The sequence below is a fragment of the Tenrec ecaudatus genome, chromosome 2 (assembly GCF_050624435.1).
Source record: "Tenrec ecaudatus isolate mTenEca1 chromosome 2, mTenEca1.hap1, whole genome shotgun sequence".
Lineage (NCBI taxonomy): Eukaryota > Metazoa > Chordata > Mammalia > Afrosoricida > Tenrecidae > Tenrec > Tenrec ecaudatus.
Window position 1 is genome coordinate 281040436 of NC_134531.1, and position 20248 is coordinate 281060683.

General features: G+C 46.9%; 1 protein-coding gene across 4 annotated transcripts in view; it reads left to right on the forward strand.

Moving 5' to 3' along the window:
• The window catches only part of B4GALT4 (beta-1,4-galactosyltransferase 4), a 92892-nt gene extending 76861 nt beyond the window's left edge, over window positions 1-16031 (forward strand). For all 4 annotated transcript variants that reach the window (XM_075542482.1, XM_075542480.1, XM_075542483.1 and 1 more), the window contains 4 exons: window positions 4498-4685; window positions 9428-9550; window positions 12401-12505; window positions 15102-16031. In XM_075542482.1, coding sequence (XP_075398597.1) covers window positions 4498-4685; window positions 9428-9550; window positions 12401-12505; window positions 15102-15234 — 549 coding nt within the window. In that variant the 3' untranslated portion in view covers window positions 15235-16031. The remainder of the gene's footprint in view (window positions 1-4497; window positions 4686-9427; window positions 9551-12400; window positions 12506-15101) is intronic.
• Window positions 16032-20248: the final 4217 nt, after the last annotated feature.

Here is a 20248-nt window from a genome sequence, read left to right on the forward strand (position 1 = left end):
GACAGATTTCTTAGAAGAAATAATGGAGCAAATAATTGAAGAGACAATTTCAAAGGGTGGCTTAAGGAGACAAAGTAGGGGGGAGCGGGGAGGGAGGGGAAAAAAAGAAGAGGACCTGATGCAGAGGGCGTAAGTGGAAAGCAAATGCTTTGAGAGTGATTAGGGCAAAGAATGTACGGATGTGCTTTATACTTATACAATTGATGTATGTATATGTGTGGATTGTGATAAGAGTTGTATGAGCTCCTAATAAAATGTAAAAAAAGAAAGGGAAAAAAAAAAGAAGATGATTAGGGCAAAGAATGTACAGGTGTGCTTTATACAATTGATGTATGTATATGTATGGATTGTGATAAGAGATGTATGAGCCCCTAATAAAATGTTTTTTTTAAAAAAAGGAGACAAAGTAATGTAATGTGTGCAAAGACCTAGTGTCAGAAAACAGAACAAGTGTGACATGTCTGAAACTGGAAGAGCCAAAGGGGGGGTGGGGGTGGGGAATAATCAAGCCTCAACGTGCAATACTGATGGATTCTACGGGCAAAATACTGAACACTGCAGGAAGAATCAAAGGAAGATGGAAGGAACACAGAGTTACTGTATCAGAAAGATGCCAACAATAAGCTGCCCAACAACTGTTTCAAGAGCAAGCATATGATCCTGAACAGCTGGCATTGAAAGAACTTCAAGCTGAGGCATTGGCAAAAAGAAGGTTTGAGGAATTAATAGAATGCCAATGGAAAGGTTTCAACAACCGGAGGCAGCTCTGGAAATGCTCCTCATCAATGCTAAGGTATTTGGATGGCAGCTATACCCGACAACCCACTGGAGGACGTTCATCTTTATGCCCATCCCAAAGAACACTGACCCAACAAAATGTGGAAAATTTAGAACAATGGCACTGATAACCACAAGCAAGTAAAAGTTGCTGAAGACCGTTCAACAATAGCTGCAGTAGTACACTGACGGGGAGCTGCCAGGAATTCAAGCTGGATTCAGAAGAGGACGCGGAGTAAAGGATATTACTGCTGGTGTCAGATGGCTCTTGACTGAAAGCAGAGAATACCAGAGGGATGTGTACTTGTTTCACTGACTATGCAAAGATGTTGGCCGTTGATCATAACAAACTTTGGGAAAACTGGGAATTCCAGAACAATTCATTGCGCTCATGCAGAACCTGGACATGGAGCAAGGGGCAGTGGTTCGAACAGAATAAAAGGATAGATAGCATATGGTTTAAAATGAGTCAAGGGTTGTATCCTTTCCCCATACCTGTTCAGTCTGTCGAGGAACGCTGGTGGTGTAGTGGTTATGAGTTGGGCAGCTATCCTCAAGGTCAGCAGTTTGAAACCATCGGCCACTCCGAGGGAGAAAGAATCAATATGCTGAGTAAATAATCAGAGACTCTGGACTACATGAATAAGAATGGGGCATCGAGATGGGATCAAGGCTCCTCAATCACCTACGATATGCAGATAACACAACCTTGCTTTTTGAAAGAGGACTTGAAGCCCTTTCTGATGAAGATCAAGGACTGCAGCCTTCAGTGTATTTTACCCCGTCATCATCATAAACAGGAAATAGATTGAAGCAGTCAAGGATTTCACATTACTTGGATCCAAAATTAATGGTCATGGAAGTACCAGTCAAGAAATCGAGCAGTGCACTGCACGGTACAGGTCTGCTGCATTAGACATCTTTACATTGTAAAAAGGAAAGAAAGATGTCCTCTTGAGGACTAGGTGCATGTGACCCAAGCTGTGATTCTTTTTAAAAAATCATTTTATTGGGGGTTCCTACAACTCTTATCACAATCCATCCATCCATCCATTGTTTAAAGCACATTTGTACATTTGTTGCCATCATCATTCTCAAAACATTTTTGTCTACTTGAGCCCTTGGTATCAGCTTCTTATTTTTATCCTCTCCCTCACCCCCACCCCCGCTCCCTCATGAACCTTTGATAATTTATAAATTATTATTATTTTGTCATATCTTACACTGACCGATGTCTCCCTTTGTGATCGGCTCCCCCTTCCTCTCCCACCTTCCCTTTCCCTCCTGGTATGGCTACTCTCAATATTGATCCTGAGGGGTTTATCTGTCCTGGATTCCCTGTGTTTCCAGCTCTTATCTGTACCTGTGTACATGCTCTGGTCTAGCCAGATTTGTAAGGTAGAATTGGGATCATGATTGTGTGTGTGTGTGGGGTGGGGTGGGACGACAGTAAAGAACTAGAGGAAATTTGTGTGTTTCATTGGTGCTATACTCCACCCTGACTGGCTCGTCTCCACCCCGTGTCCCTTCTGTAAGGGGATGTCCAATTGCCTACAGATGAGCTTTGGATCTCCATTCCGCACTCCCCCTCATTCACAACGAGGTGATTTTTTTGTTCTGGGTCTTTGACTTCTGATCCCTGATCCTGTCGACACCCTGTGATCACACAGGCTGGTGAGCTTCTTCAGTGATAGTGTTTTCAATCACCTCATGTGCATGCAAAAGTTGGGCAATGAAGAAGGAAGGCCAGAGAAGAATTGTTACATTTGAATTATGGTGTTAGAAAAACTATTGGAATTGCCACGGACTTCCAGAAGCATAAACAAATCTGTCTTGGAAGAAGTACAGCCAGGATGTTCCTAAGAAGCAAAGAGGTGAGACTTTGTCTCACATACTTTGGACGTGTTACCAGGAGAGACCAGTCCCTGGACAAGGATATCATGCTCGGTAGAGAAGAAGACACTTGACAAGAGGGATTCAAACCTGACATGACACTTTGTAGGATGCTGCAGGCCCAGGCAGAGTGTCCTTACATTGCGCATGAGTTGCTATAACTGCCTCTCCTCTATTGCACCTAGCAACAGTTTACAAACATCTAGACAAAAGGGTTGACAGAACATGGTGTGTTATTTGCTATGGCGCTCTAGGCCTGTGTCTGCCTTTTTGTCTTTAATTTTGCCACTATGTATTAGGTAAACGACATTTAATTTTTCATATTCTCGATCCACATACTTGTCAGGAGCAGGATTTCGTAGGAATATATGAAACTGTGTATTCAGCTCTAAGGTCAGTGGGTGATTAAAAATGCCTCTGTTTGGTGTCGTAGTGTGGTGCGAGAAAAACAAAGTATCAGTTTAAACGTCCCCACGCACAGAGCTTGTTGAGATTGACCCGGGCCATTCAAACTGTTCCCGTCCGTTCCAATCCCTAACACCTCCAGGCACGCAAGCAAAATCATAAGTGGCAGGTGTTGGCAGTTGTTAGCGGACCTGGAGTCAGCTCCCAAGTCCTTGGGACCCCATGCTCAGCAGAATGCAGTGCTGCCCGGTCCTGAGTCGTACACACGGCGGGCTGCACATGGAACCTGCGTTCCACGAGGCGTGTTGCTGATTTCAGTAAGTAGATTCCCAGACCTTCCTTCCTAGTCGTTCTTAGTCTGGAAGCTCTTCTGAAATCTGGTCAGCATCGTAGCAACAACCAAACCTCCATTGACAGACGGTAGCTGCACACGAGGTGCCAGCAGTCTGGGTGTCCTGCGTGGGAGGTAGGACCTCTACCACGCCCCTCTGTTATTGCTCCACGAAGGCAATATTGTGAGAATGCCACAGGACTGGGCAGTATTTAGTTCTGTTGGACATGGGGTTGCTATGAGCTGGAACCAACTTGATGGCTCCTAACCACCACAAGGCTACAGTATACACTTTAAAATGAACGAGGCTCTTGCAAAGCAAATGCGGGCCTATTGTCAAGGACTTACTCCAGCAGTTTAGTTAGACTGCTTGATAGTTATTTTGGTCTACAGGATAACAACCCCCAGAGTCCAAGTTTTAGAAACAAAGAAGTATGTTTGCTTGGAGGAAAGTAACTATAAATAAAAGTATCAAACACTTTCATTATGATAATTTGTTTATTGAACTGGAATTTATTCCTATAGAATTTGATCCAAGCAGTCACACATCTAATGTGTTGTTCTTTTTTCTCCCCTAACTTAGTGATGCATCTTGCTCTGTAAGGGTCGTGTAAAGGTCAGCCACCATTATTGATATCCAGGATTCTGCTACAATGATTCCAAGAAACTTCTTAGTAGCTTAGAAATATCAGCAAGAATCCTTCCCTGTTGGTAGATCAAACTTTCTCGATCCTTTCTGGCAAACCGTTAACTACCCTTCTTGGAAGCTTGGTATACATTTATAATGTAGGATTGGCATCACCAGGTGAGGGTGGACCAGTGAAGAAATAATGCCTGTGTGACTGATATGCATGTTTTCATGCGTCAATAAAGGTATGTTTCTTAGGTATGACAGGTGAAGATATATGAAGCCAAAAGGAAAGGTGAGAATCAGAATGGGCGATGTTTTATCATGAGTACATCCAGGCTGCAACTCGAGTGCTTGTGCGTTAGCCAATATGAAACCACCTTCGGGGTCAGAATCAGAAGGGGAACAAAGTAAGAAACTTTACCTGCAGAGGTTTTCCGAGTTTTCGTTTCTCTCTTCATAGGCAGGAAGTAAAAAGTTTAATCGCGCGAAGCTCATGAACGTGGGCTACCTAGAAGCTCTCAAGGAAGAAAATTGGGACTGCTTTATATTCCACGATGTCGACTTGGTGCCCGAGCATGACTATAACCTGTACAGGTGTGAGGATCAGCCGAAGCACCTGGTGGTTGGCAGGAACAGCACTGGGTACAGGTAAGATGGTGGCCGAGGTGGGCTGCGTAGGCCCTGCGGGCTGCCCTGTTGTAATCAAGGGTGTGCCAAGTGGAGTGTTGGGCGTACCATAGGAAAATGCGCACGAGGACAAATGTCCGTGCTACGTCACATGGAGTTCAAGGCAGGTGTCTCAGAAGCAAAACCCCTCCAACAAATGTGGTAGAAAACCACAAAGACAAAAGGAGAGGAAAAACAATTCAAGCCTTGCAAACGGTGGCCAGCATCACCCGGCAGTACCCACGTGGTGGAATTTTTCCAAAACCCTGAGTAGGCGTCATGGGCCTCCTTGTCTCTCCCGGACTTCCCTCTCTAGGGAAGTCTGTTGGGAGACTGTGACGTCACTGTCAACTGGAATCATTCCAATCATTCTGGGAAGAGTGGGGAGGAGTATGATTATGGAGCAGTCTGTGCAGGCGCCAGGCCACCCTGGACGAGTCCCTCTCTCTCGAAGCCATTGTGAAAAGGGCTAGGTACCATCATCTCTGAACTTCAACCTCACACCAAATAGTCACGGCCGGTTTTCAGTCTTATTTTATACCAGCCCGTCGGCGAGCACCAGCGAGGGGAGAAAGAAGCCCTCTATTTGTATGTGTGCATTCATAACCTGTGAGCCTCTCCAAGCCCGGCCTTTCCTGCGCCCTCCTCTCTGTAGTGCTGAGCATGTACAGGAGCAATTGAATGGAGCCGAGTGCCTGCCCTGTTGTCCAGTGACTGGGGGTGGGAGTGAGGGGGAGGGGAGGGCATGGAGGCACATCACTTGCACGTCTGTGAATTCAACTGTGAGCCCTTGGAACGAGAGGGAAAGAGATCAAAAGAGAGGTGACGAGGAAGCCATGAGGGGATTTCAGTAGTCCGAGCCTGTCGTGAAGCGAGGCGCGGCGTGACTTGAGATGGAAAGGGAATCCCTCGATGGATCGCTTCGTCTTGGTTTCCATATTGCTCACACTGGGTAAGCCTCTCACTTTGAACTATTTCCGAAATGTTCAAGAAAAACCCTAACCTAGTTCTTAAAGGTACTGTGCTCTCCCTCATCAAAGAGACGATTCTAGTTATCCCATTTCTGTCCTACCGCTCACAGAGGAAAGTCAAGGCCGTAAGGCAAAAACCCCCTGTCAGCTGTGGGGTAGAAAGGAGTAGCAGCATCCTCTCTGATGCTCGAGAGCGCGGCGTCTAGGGGAACAACGAGGGCAGGGGTCCAGGCTGTCGCTGAGGGAAGGGGAATCTTCATCTCAGAGCCCGTCAGTGAGTTCCAAGGCTTGGGATCCGGAGCTCAGCTGGCACAGTTGCTAGGGAGCTAAAGTCGTTCCCTAGCGTTCCAGGCGGAGTAGGGAGGGTTGTGGAGGTTGGAGAGGTAAGCGAGGGGTGGGATATGGGCCCTCTTATGCAGTCTGTGGAGGAGTTTAGATTTCCTCTGGAAGGGAGACGGGGAGCTGCTGACACGTGGCTCTAGCTGGGGAATGACACGAGGCGTTTCATGTACCGGATGGAACAAGGTTCTCACTCTCACTGCCTGCCGATTCCAGTCCGACCCATCTCGACCCAACAGGAGGACGGAGAATGGCCCCTGTGGGGTTCGGAGGTGGTGTATGGGACAGCCTGTGGTCTCGAACCACCGATGTTGCAGTTAGCTGCCCAACAGGTAACCTACAAAAGGCAGGAAGGGAGGAAAAGAGGAGACATGCCATGTGGCTGAATAGGGGCAGCGGCAGTGGGATAAAAAGGGAGGAGTCCAGAGAAGACCCACTGCTTCCCCCTGCACCCCTTTTAGAGAATGTAATCTGTAAAATCGTAATCCCTTTATCTGGGAGCCCTTTTCTGTTCCCCTTTGCCCACTACTGCATTGAAGTAGATCTTGTGGGCCAGGTGCCTCTGATTTTTCAGAAACACATTGACTCTACCATCGGTTTGCCTTTTGAGTGTGTGAAACTGTAAGCTGGAGCCATCTGCACTGTAAAGCATTTGTGTTCCAGATCCTCCCCATCGGTAACCTTGAACTGTTGTTTCTAAATTCCAGAAATGAGAAATTATAAATCACAGAAAGTTGCTTTAAGGATGGGCCTTTACCTGGGATTCTGGATTCCATTCTTGTATTAAACTGGACCATTAGGAAGCTAAGTTTCTTGGTTTTTTTTTTTAAAGGCAAGTTCTTGGGCTTTGGTGACTGAAATTGACCCTGAGTCACACTTTGATGTCACAATCTCAGTTTCTCATAAGGAGCAGTCGCTTTTAGAAATAACTCACGTGTGACCCCTGCTGTTGAAACTGGCCAGGGGGTTCTTTTATAACTGAGTATCAGAAGAGCACTGCCCCCTTAAATGACTGGCAGGTTTCCTTAACGACTGCGAATCGGGTAATTGAATGTATCAAGATGGGAAAAACTCAGCCCAAACCAGGGCCCTCTTTTCAAAACTGGAAAGAAATTTATAGTTGCGGACCGCAGTTCCAATATGTGTTTCAATCTTAATCTGCTCTGAATTCAGTATATCTCGGGTGCTTATGCACTTGGCTGTGATCCGCATGGTTGGTGGTTCGAAACCACCAGCAGCTGCACATGAGAAAGACTGGGCTTCTACTCCCATAAACAGTTACCGTCTCAGAAACCCACTGGTTCGCTAGGAGTCAACACTGACTCGATGGCAGCGAGTTTGGTGTTAGTTCTGCCTTATCATTTAAGAGCTTGGTGGCATAGTGGTTGAATGTTCGGTTGCGATCATTCTCAAAGTCACCAGGCACTTGTTGGGAGAAAATTGGGCCTTTCTACTCCCATAAAGAGTTGGAGTCTCAGAAACCCACAGGGGCAGTTAGGGTCACTGCCTGATGGGGTCACGAGTCCACATGGGCTCGATGGCATGAGTTTTTGGTTTACCATTTATATTTCTAGTTTATTGTTTGCATCATTTAACCCGCCCCATGTTGTGTGACCAGGGAGAGGTATGCCTCGTTCATGTCAGAGTTGGCTTCACTTACAGGTTTCGCTTTTGCTGCTTGAAGCAAAATCCCTCTTTAGTTGCTTGTGAGTCTAGTGGCAGGTAACAAGTGTTTGCCCCCTGCTGTTAGCAGTTGGTCACTGCACTAAGCCACAGTAAAGGCTTAGGCCTCCTCTACCCCACGGGGCAGTATTTTGTTTATTGTACCTAGGGGCTCTCTGAGTCTGATCCCACTCAATGGAACAACTCCCCTTAGTCAGGAACCCTGGTGGGTTAAGAATTGGGCTATAAACCACCAGCCACTCCATGGGAAAAAGAGGAGGTGAGCAGTTAAGTCTCCGGGGGCAGTGTCCCCCTAACCCGTAGGGTCGCTCTGAGTAGGAACAGCCTCGTTGGCAGTGAGTGGGACTCCCTGGATGATGAGCAGTGTAAGAAACGCCTTCAGCGTATGCATGAGCAGAGGGCGGGTGCGCTGCTCAAGTCTCAGACTCTGCTGAAGGCAACAAAAAACCACGTTTCTGGGTGAGAGGCCACCCTTGGGTCAGTACGAAAGCCCTGGAGGAGTCAGTGGCGAGTTTTGCCGCTAAACATTCCTTTTGGCTGACCTGTTTGTCATTTGGTAAGGACATCTCCCCTTCCCTTGGCTTTATAGCCCTTTAAAAAAACAATGGTCCCAGAAACGGAGACTTCCTTAAACTTTCTTTCTCCCTTCACCCGCCTGCTGACCCTGTCTTAACGTCTCCTATCATAACCTACGCATGTCTCTTCCCAGCTGTTTTAATTCTGGACGTGAGGTCACTAGGATGCCTCCATCATCTTCCTAGACCCATTTCCTCCCGCGGTGACTGTATGTCCTTCCTCACACCCTGGGTAGCTTTCCTGTGAGATTACCGGCTCTTCGAGAGCGGGGCCTTGTGTCCTCAGCTGTCTTGCACTTGGTGGATAGCAAGCAGCAGTAACAGCACCCTCTCACCCCCCCACCCCCCAGCTGCTGTCCCGTTGATTCTGACTCACGTTGACCCCACCTGAGTTAGGCTAGAACCGTGCGCTGTAGGGCTTTCCACGACTGATTTCTTTAGAACCGGAACTTCACCTCTGTGTGGACGTGTCACCTTTTGGGTGACAGCCGGGCATGTTGGTCATTTGTGCCACTCAGGGACTCTATTCGGTGGATCCCACCAAACTCCCTCTCTGCCATGGAATTCACCCCATCCTATAGCAGCCCATACGACAGAGGAGAATCGCCCCACAGGGGTTCCGAGGCTGGAAGTCTTGACAGAAGTAGACTGCGGCCTCTTTCCCCCTGCCACGGTAATGCTGATGGGTTTGAACTGCTGACCCTTTGGTTCACAGCTGGGCGCTTTAACCACAGTCCCATCTCGGAAGGAAGAAAAAAGTGCATTCATCTTGACCCTCATTATGCTGACCTTGGCTCGGCCTTAGAACCCCTGCCCCAGTGCCTTTGGCAAACATGGCCCATGGATTGGCTTGGCTGCTGAGATCTAGCCTGGGATTCAGACCTAATGGTGTGCGGCACACATGCAGGACGCTCTGCATAGCCAGGGGCACGAGTACTGCAGTGGTGTATTCTTGCTCAGTGAGCAGAGCAGAGAAGAGCAGAGAGAGGAGGCAGGCCGGGCGGGGCAGCCCTGGCACGCTGGGAGGCAAGGGGTGAAAGGGCAGCCTTCCAAGTGCTGCTAGCACTCCAGGGGCGCAGTCAGACTCCTCAAGTATAACAAAGAACAAAAGGGGGACTCCGAGTGTGCTCACCTTTTCTCTCCTCTCTTGTGACAGGTTACGCTACAAAGGATATTTTGGGGGTGTTACGGCCCTAACCAGAGAGCAATTTTTCAAGGTGAATGGATTCTCTAACAACTACTGGGGATGGGGAGGCGAAGACGATGACCTCAGACTCAGGTGAACAACAGAGAAAGATCCCTACACGGGGCTCTGCTATCGTGGTGGCTCTGGAAACTTCTCTTTCTGCTTAGTTCCTGGTAGATACCAGCTCAGCGGGTCACAAGGCGGCAGAATTGCAGGGCTTGCAGAGTGGCGAGGGGTGGAGGGGTTGCAGGGCCCAGAGTGCTGCTGGTCCGTGGCAGCTTATCCATGATGGAGGGTGTCTGTTCCCGGCTTTTGGGTGTTTGGGGTCTAGAAGTGGGCTTGTCAGTGGGTGCTACTGACCAAGACAAGGTCTTACTGGTGAAGTACGAGCCCCCAACACCGCAGTGTCTGGAAAGCTGCTATTTAGGAAAAGAAAGTAGAAGGACCTACTACTTGTGTTTTCTCTCAGGCCCCAGGGGGTCCTGGCACGGTGTAGGGGTGCCAGCAGCCTCTGAAGGGCACACACTGAGGCGGGCACGGATGCCCGCAATTCTTAGGTCTGAGCCAGCCCTGTATGTGTGGGATCAGCTGCCTGCCTGCCTGGCAGGCATGGCCCTGGGATGCGTTGGACTACTTTCTGCTCTGCGGGCTCAGAGCAAATCAATCTGCCTTCCTCCTGCTTAGTGTCCCGCCTTTGAACTTGAGCTTCCTGACCAGACAGAGATGACCGTCCCTACCCCCAAGAAATCAGCAATTACTTTAGCATCCGTGGGGCTTGCAGTGTCAGATTCATAATCAGAGGAAGGGTCTTTCTAGCTATGAGGGGACCCCTTTTCCTCTTGCTGCTGTTGCCTCTGGGAAGGAAACTGCTAAGCTGGGACTGGGAATGAACAGAATTGTGTTTCACTTCTTCCACGGAAAGAAGCCAGGGTGGGATTTTGACCCCAGATCTAGGCGGAAACTCTGGAATGCTTTTTGGAAGGAGGGAATGGATTGCCCTGACCAAGGGATCCACGGGAATGACCACAGTAAAGGGCCAACCCTTCAGTGGTCTGTGTGGTCGTGATTTACGAGCAGGACCGAGAGCACCTGCCAGATTCCAGGGCAGGAGTAGCTGGGACTCGAGGGAAACAATACCCATCTGTTCTCCAAAGGCCACCCCAGCACCCAGGTGATGGTCGGGAGGAAAGTGCCCTGGTCATGCCTCTTCACCATGGTGTTCCCTGCTCACCCTCAGCTTCTAGGTGGAAGAGGGCACCCCACGAGTTGCTTTTCTTTGACAAAAATATCATGGCCTCCAGAATGATTCTCGGCGAAGGCAGGGGAGGCTCCATATACACCAACAGGGTTTTAGGGTGAAAGTTGATGAGCATCGCTGTACTGGGCGTTTATCACCAGCGCGACAGGCACCCCCTTCTATGCATTCCCATGTGCAAAGCCTGCCCCCCAGGGAATTGTCCCGTGAGCCTTTCACAGTGATTCCTTATCATCCACTGTCATGTCACCGATGAGTAGTCTCCCCAGATTGTTAATAACAGTCTAGCTTTGACCCTGGGTTTGTGGTTCTCTTATTTATTTATTTACGTATGTACTTGTTTATTTAGATAAATCATTTAATTGTGGGCCCTTACTGCTCTTATAACAATCCAGACACCAATGATATCAAGCACATTTGCACATATGTTGCCATGATCATTTCCAAAACATTTTTTTTCTATTTGAGCCCTTGGTATCAGATTCTCTAGCCCCCTCCCTCCCTTCCCTTCCCACCCTCGTGAACCCTTGATAATTTAGAAATTATTTTTTATCTTCATATTTTGCACTATCTGCTGTCTCCACTCAACCGAGGTTTGTGGTTCTTAAGTGGTCATTTTAATTAGGAATCCGGAGAAGTCCAATTCCCCGGCTCTTCAAGATGTCTTAAAATAGGTACTTTGTGAACTGTTTTGTAAAATGACTTAATGTTAATTCACCGCTCTCCTTTGCATACCATTGTCATCGAGTTGCTTCCAACTCATAGCCACTCCGTGGGCCGTGTAGAACTGCCCCATGAAACTTCCAAAGCTGGAAACTCTATGGACTCAGATCATCAGCCCTCCCCCTGGAGTGACTGTGAGTTAGAATGATGACTTCCTTTTTTTTTAATTAAAAAAAATCATTTTATTGGGGGCTCATACAACTCTTATCACAATCCATACATATGTCAATTGAGTAAAGCACACTTATACATTCGTTGCCCTCATCCTCAAAATTCGCCTTCCGCTTGAGTTCCTGGAATCAGCTCATTTTCCTTATAGAATGATGACTTTCTAGTTAGCAGCCAAGCGCTTCAGCCATGGCCCCACCTAAGTAGGAAGTGATACACATGATTCTTTGTTTCCTGAGCCCCCAGGAGAGGAAAATCTATCATTTTAGAAATCTTTTTTTAAAAGTTGTTGTTTTTTTTAAAACATTTTATTAGGGGCTCATACAACTCTTATCACAATCCATACATATACATACATCAATTGTATAAAGCACATCTGTACATTCTTTGCCCTAATCATTTTCTTTTTTTTTTCTCCTCTTTTCTTTTTTTTACATTTTATTAGGGGCATTTTAGAAATCTTTCTTCTTGTTTTTTAATACTCAAGTGATCCAGGTTTGTGCGCTGATATTAGGTGTGTATGTTTTCTCGGGGATCCTTTTGAATGTGCAGTGGTAGATCGGGAGTGCCAGTGGGGCAGGGCTACTAACTGAAAGGTCCTCTGAGGGGGGAGCCGAGGCTCTCGGGTTTGCTTCCACAGAGATGTACAGTCTGGAATCCCCAGGCCAGCGTTCTAACCCACACATTGGGGCCCCTTGGAGCTGGTACAGGTTCGGTGGCTGTGGGTTTGGTTTGGGAGTGGTGGCGACGTGGGGTGATTTCAAAACGAAATATAAACGCCTTTGTTATTTTTCTAGGGTTGAGCTCCAGAGGATGAAAATACTCCGGCCAGTACCCGAAGTGGGCAAATATACGATGATCTTCCACACTAGGGACAGAGGCAATGAGGTGAATATAGGAAGGTAAGTGGCCTTCCCAACTCTGCGGAGGCTGATCGGCTCAGCCAATCCGTCCTGTTCGACTTTCTATTAAGGACATTTTCAGTTAGGCACAAAGGAGACAAAGCAGTCTTTCGAACCTCGTGCAGCCATTACACCCCGCCCCCCCCCCCCCAGGTCCGCAGTCATCAGGTCCTGGCTTTTGCTCCTTCTAAGCTCTCTTCTCTTCTACTGGTTTATCGAGAAGCAAATCCAGAAAGCCCAGCACTTGACTTCATTTGGAACTGGCTTCAGGATATTTCTGAAATCGAACAAGTCTCCAGCACATACCTGTAAAGCATCAGGGCACCTACATTAAAAAGCAGCCATAGGTCTTCGTGTCGGAGATCCAGCCAGTGTCCGGGTTTCCCTAACTGTATCCCATCCTTTTTCTGTATTTCTCTTTTTACACGTAGGATGGTTGGGCTCAAGATCCACACAAGGTCCACTTTGGATGGTTTCTCCCTCACTTCTTTTTAATCTGTAGGCTCCCCCGCCTCCCAACCACCTGATTTTTCATGCTGTTCATGGTGTTATCTTGGCCATTGGCATCTGCGTGCTGGCTCCTGAGTCCTTTTGACGTCGCCACAGGTGTCTTTCAGGACTTCCGTCCCTGTCCTCAGGTGCAACAGAGTGTTCCCAGCTCACCTTCTGCCCCCAATTAGCCCTTTCCCCGCGGAGTGCTAGGAGTCAATGCTTTCTAGGGTTCTGCTGAAGCAGTGTGCCTTTCATGGATCTGACTCTTCTTCTCCTCAAGCTATGAAAGAGTTTCCAGCCACATCAAACCTATTACTCTCATACAGTAGAGTTACAGTTTTAAAAATTTTTTAATTAAATGATCATTTTATTGGTGGCTCTGAGAACTCATATAACAATCCATACATCACTTTAGTCAAACATATTTGAATATATGTTGCCATCATTATTTTCTAAACATTTACTCTTATTTGAGCCCTTGGTATCAGCTCCTCCTTTTTCCCCTCCCTCCCCCTCTTATACCCCCTTGATAAATTATAAATTATTATTTTCATGTCTTAACACTGATGGCTTTCTCCCTTCCCCCAAAGTTTCTGTTGTTTGTCCCCGCATGCGCGAGTGCGCGCACATGCGTGCGTGTGTGTGTGTGTGTAGTCATGTGTCTGTCATTGCTATCGGTTCCCCCTTCCTCCTCTCTGCTCTCCACCTTCTCTCTACCCTCCTGATATCGCTAGTCCATTCCTGTTCCTAAATTCCATGTGTCCTGAGTTCTTATCTATACCAGTGTAAATGCTCTGGTCTAGCCTGCAGTGAAAGGCAGTGCTGGGGTCATGATAGTGGGGGTGGTGAGAAAGCCTCCAGGACCCAGAGGAATATTGTGTGTTTCATTGGTGCAATACTGAGCCCTGACTGACTCATCCCTTCCTTGTGACCCTTCTGTGAGGGGATGTCCTATTATCTACAGATGGGTTTTGTGTCTCTGCCCCTCGTTTTTAGAGTTACAATGTGTTTTCATGTGTTTTTCTAGTTTTTGTTCATTGATACTTTTTTTTAGATTCCAAGAAATTAATTATGGAATAAATACAACATAATATTTATAAAATATATGGGAAATATGATACCATGAATCCTGGTGATCGCTCCCATCTAATGTGTGTTCATTACCTGTGTGTCCCTCTCTCTCTAATCCCATGTTTCTCCCAACTTCCTCAGAGGCAGCATTTTCTTGACATTTTATAAGAATTATTTCCCTGCTTTTCATATTTTCCCATAAGTTTGCCACCCAAAACACAAGCATGTTCGTTTAGCTAAGCATAATTGCCTATTATATGTAAATGAGCTTATACTGTATTTGTTTATCTCCGACTTCCTTTACCTCAACAGTATGCTTCTGATCTCTACTCACATTGTTACAGTGGATATGTAACCGAAATTCATTGTTTTCACCATTAAGCTTTTAGACACCTGCTCAGTTCACTGCCAGCGGCTTCCTAGATGCCAAGGTGGCGACTCTAGCCATGCTGATTTACTCAGCTTTCCACACCCGCGTACCTGGGTCTTCTGCATATCTGTGCCCCGGGCATCCACTGAGCCCAGAGTGTCCTTTTTCTCTTCTTTCATCCAATTTGCCCCATGGATGGCTTTTCCCCAGACTCTGTCAGACAGTAAGGTCCACCCTCATCCTTACACATTCTTAGCTTTTTTGAGGTTCTTATGAGAAGTAGGTACTGTCTTCACCTAAGACTCATGATTTGCTCAACAACTTTTGGTGTTTTGGCGATCCATTGAAGCTTATCCCAGGGCCTTGGGTGTTAGCAGTTGATAACACATGTCGCTTGGCCTGGGAGCTCATGGAGTACAGTCAATCCTCAGCAGTGGTCCCCAAGGTCTTGCTGGAGGTCTGCCACAATAAATCTTGGCGTGACACCTGGCTGTCATTGGTCTATGTTTTCGATGGGGACAACCAACTTGGCACTGGGAACCCCAACAGGATACGATGATTTATGAGAATACATCTGCCAGATGTTTGAGCAAGTCAACAAAGCAATAGAAAGAATGGTTTAGTCCTTGGTTGACCATTCTCATCGGTTCTTTTTCTCTGTAGGATGAAGCTCTTACATCAGGTGTCACGAGTTTGGAAAACAGACGGGTTGACTAGTTGTTCTTATAAGTTACTATCTCTGGAGCACTATCCTTTGTACATCAACATCACAGTGGACTTCTGGACCGATCCGTGACCCAGGATCTATTTTGATGATGCTCCGAAGAACTGGATACTTGATCGCCATAATTTTGATCTACTGATTCTCCCAAGATTCCTCCTTTTAGAACGTGTCGCAGCTAATTCCTGGACTGCCTTTCTCCTCTTGGCATTTCCCTAGTAGAGCTCTTGGGGAGCCGGAATGTGAAATCATTGTAACAGGGCACCTTTCTTAGTTGTTTTGATCAGGCGGTTTATGTAATCGTAATGGAGACCCTTGAAGCGATAAGTATAAAAGGACGACTCCAGAGCTATCATGAAAGTTACCTGAGCACTCTGGTGGAAGGAGACGGGTTTGCATTTCAAGTGACATGTTATGGGACAGCAGGCCTTAGGATAGGAAATGACATGGCTGGATATGCCCCAGAGAAACGCGAATCATTCTTGTCCAACATGGAAAGGTACGAAGATCTATTTTAGGTACGCATGGGTCCTGCGTGGCCGTCCGGTGGGTCCTGGGTGAGAAGAAGACCACAGAAGAAGAGAGGAGAGCTGAAGCCTCAGGCTGCAGGGAACTTGGCAATGACGAGGGAGCAGAGGACAGAGTGTCAGAGGCAGAGGCGGCCACAGTTGTGCTGGTTGTGTGACCCTAACTGCAGTGGGGTCACCCTCGCTGATCCGCCTTCCAGTGCACACCCAGCAGAGAACACATCATCTAGTTTTGTAAGCATTTTTATAAAATGATTTTGTATTGTAGGCTATGAAGTAGTAGCACTTTACAAACAACAAATTAACTTGTACACCTGCAGTACCTCTGTAGTAAAAGATGAAAAAGCTTTTAATGTGCTGGTTTTTTGTTTTTGTGTGTGTGTGTTTTTACCATTGCTGGAGGGCGGCAGATGTGTCTGTTTTCGTTATCCGTACATCTCAACAGCTTGAAAACCAAAAGGAATGGGTCTACGTCTTCTCTCATCAGTGCCCTCCGTCTCCACAGCCCGAGCTGTCCCCTCCACCTGTGCTCAGAGCCTGTGCTCAGAGCCTCCATGTCTTGTCCTCTGGGCCTTAATGTGGCTGCTTATTTGTTCTCTTATGCCAACCCCTCTCTCTTTATTAATAATGGGTGAGGCAGGGCCAGCATCGTGGACAGACCTGGTTGGTTCTAAGAACAGGAAGGAGTGGTACTAGCCTCTTTAGAGACCCAGGGCAGAGAATCAAGCCTTTGGGAAGAAGATGGGTCCATGACACTGACATGGCCATGTTTGGGGGGGCGGGGGGCGGGCAAAGGAGTCAGTAGTACTCATCTGAGCTTCCTGAGGAGGCAGAGGGGAAAGCAAATCAAAACCAGGTGATGGACGATAGCTCCGGTGTCAGAATGGAAGCGGATGATTTTATCTGTATAGGAAGATGGGCACACTATGACACGGGGATTTTCCTAAGCAAGTCTTCTGTACCCCTGCCCCTGAGTCTCTCACCCAGCATTATGATGGGCCGCTGCTTCTTAAATGTCAGTGTGAGCCAATTCTTCCCCATTGGAGTGGTGAGCCACGGAGGGCAGGTGAGGGAGAATTTGAAGGGCAAATACCTTTTCTGTGTCAGACCTAGGGCTGGCCTGGTTTTCTTTTCACGCAGGAGGGACAAGTGAAAACTGCCTTTTTTTTTCTTTTTTCATTTAGCCAAGAAATAGTCCCTTCAGAAGGCAATTGGCTAATAGGCGCTTCCCCCTTCTTTCTCGTTTCCGTTTTGAAGAACCCTTCTCTAGCATTGTCTCAGTTTCCTCGATGATAAACTCCCGCCATGTGAATGGCCACCGTTACCATAGCGCACAGTAGCCCTGCAACCAGTGGCCATCAAGCTGACTGCCACACGGGGTCACCCCATGGTGTCGTGAGATTTTCAGCAGTTGGTTTGGCAAGTAAACTGCCAAGCTTATCTTCTAAGATGCCTCCGGGGGACTTGAACCACCAACCTTTTCATTAGCAACTGAGTGCTTAACTGTGCCACCCAGGGGATTCCAGCCTGTGCCACCAGGTTCCCAATTTGGAGCTAGCAGGTCCCTGGTCATGGATGGGGAGGGCCGAGGAAGGAGATGGTGTGTGCCAGGAATTTGAGGATCTGTATTTGACAAATTGTTTCCATAATCCATGGAAACAAACCGTGTAGAAGCTCCTTATATTTTTGGCTATTGACAAGACATCTGCATTTTTCTAAACGTAGGCTGAACTGGGAACTTTTCTTGGGATTACCATCACCCAAGGTAACGAACACATTGTATAAATGACTCATTACGAAACTTCCTGCGGTACATGATATTTTTATAAGACCTTCAAGTCACAGGCCAGTTTACCTGTACTGTGGGATATAAAAAGACTTCCCCAGCTTTGTCTCTCCCAAAGATACACCAAATATTAGAGACTGTTTGCCAGCACATGGTGGGAGGTCAGATGCTTACAGATATTTTCCCTGAAGGCATTCAGCCATCAGAGTAGTTTCTGGTCCACTGTAGGGGGGGGGGAGGGCTCACACCCTACTGATAAGGATAGTAATTGTTTCCATGGAGAGCCAGAGAAGTGGTCAAACCTACTTAGTGATATCCAAAGTCAGGCTGTCATCCTGAATCTAGGATCTGCCCATCTTGTCACATGCATTCCCCCGATCCCTCCCCTTCCTATTGCGTGTATACCCCTAGATCGTCCCCCTCTCATTACTGTATTACCTATAGTACAACCCCTTCCTGTGATGCATGTCTTTACCTGTAACCAGGGGGCTTGCACACCATCAAAAGATATATAAGCCTTGGTTAGTAATAAATCTCTCTCTCCTGCCCTCTCTGCCTACGCTACGCTGTGCGCGGACCTGGCTGTTGAGATCGTAGCCGTCCAGGAGGTGAGCATGCTACCATGAAATGTATCAGACTTCTTCATGTTGCTCTCTCTCCTATCTCTCCATGACTTCACTATAATCTTTATATATCTTAACTGTGCAATTGCACCTACCGAATCCACGAATAGTTGTGGGGGGCTGGCTTGCTCCACACTGCACAGGCAGCCCTCTTGCTAGTTGCCGCCATCTTTCCTGTCCTACAGAGTTGTGCAGGGGAGTTTGGTCTTCAAGGAATGGAGGGGATTCAGTTTTTCTCTATGTGTTCTTCATATCCCATTCTCACAAAGCACCAACCATTTGGAGTACTACCTTGAAATCTACCCCATATCATCTGCCACTGAGTCATTTCCAACTCATGGTGACCAGGTGTGTCGGAGAACTCTGCTCCACTGCGTTTTCTGTGGCTGGGTGTTAGTCTGGGGTACACCAGAGAAACAAATTTATAGACACTCAAATGTGTATAAGAAAGAGCTTTATATACAAGAGCAATTGAGTATTGAGAAAACATCCCAGTCCAGGCAAGGTCAAGTCCATAAGTATGATATTAACTCATATGTCTGATACCAATCTATAAAGCCTTCTTAAGACTCATGAAACACATGCAACGATGCTGAAGGCAGAAAGAGCACAGGCCAGTGGGTGGGAAGTCTTGAGGATCCAGTGGCGGCGCAAGCATCTCAGCGTTGGCAGGGTTCTCCATGTGGCTCCTCCAGCTCAGTGCACTAAGGTAGCTCCATGTGTCTTGCCAGCTGCAATGTCTCCCAGGGAGTGAGCCTGCATCCTGCCTCCAGCGAGCTATTTATCTCCTTAGCGCCTCCAAATGAGGTCATCAAGCTGCGACCTGATTGACAGGCTAAACTCCACTCCTTCACTCTTGAGCCTCTCAAGTTGACACCAGATTATGTAACTGCCATATTGTTGTTAAGTACCATCAAATCGATTCCTCTATCCAAGAGAATAAAACACTGTCTGGTACTGTGCCAGCCTCACGATTGTTGCTGTTGGAGCCCATTGCTGCCATCACTTTATCAGTCCATCTTACTGAAGGTCTTCTTTTTAGCTGACTTCTCATTTTACCAAGCATGGTACCCTTCTCCAGGGGCTGGTTTCTCCTGACAACATGTCCAAACTACATGAGATGAAGCCTCACCAGCCTCTTCTAAGCAGTCTTCTGGCTGTACTTCTTCCAAGTTGAATTTGTCCATTCTTCTGCTAGTCTGTAGTATATCCAATAGTATTTGCCAACACTGTGATTCAAAGGCACCAATTCTTCTGTGGGCTTCCTTATTCATTGCCCAGCTTTTGCATGCAGATGAATTTCACATGCCATTGAAAATACCATGGCTTGGGGCAGGCACACATTAGTCTCCAAACGGACATATTTGGCTTTGAACAAGTTAGAGATGTTTCGCAGCAGATTTGGCCTGTGCCTGCTTGACTTCCTGAGAGCTGTGGCTGTGGGCATGGATTGGGGAATCCAGGTAAACAAAACCATTGACAACTTTCCCCTTCTGTTTATTGTAGTGTTCCTTATTGGTCCAGCAGCGAAATTATCTATCTATCTATCATTTTTCTATCTCTCTCTCTCTATATATATATATATATTATCTATCTATATCATCTATCATCTCTCTCTCTCTCTCTCTATCTCATCTATCTATCTACCTATCTACCTATCTAATCTATCTATATCATCTATCATCTATCTATCTATCTATCTATCTATCTATCTATCTATCTATCTATCTATCTATCTATCGACATCGAGGTGCAATCCATACTGAAGAGCGTATCATCTTTGATCTTCATCAGCACATGCGTCAAGTCCTCTTCACTTTCAGCAGTCAAGGTTGCCCATCGAAGGTCTTTAGGGAGCCTGAAGCCAATCCTGATGCCACACTCTTATTCATATACTTCAGCGCTCAGCTGCTTTGCTCAATGTAAAGATTGAATGAATGTGGTGAATGGATACCACGCTGCTGTAGATCTTTCCTGATTTAAAATCATTCACTATCCCCATGTTCTGCTTCTGGAAAGAGTACAGCCAAGAAAGTCCTATGGACCAGTCCTCCCCGGTCACCGGTGAGGTCACCATGATAGCTTTATATAATCCTGTTGCTCATAGCAGTCTTGTAGGCCAGAAAAGAACTATCAGGGTTCCCAGGCTGTAA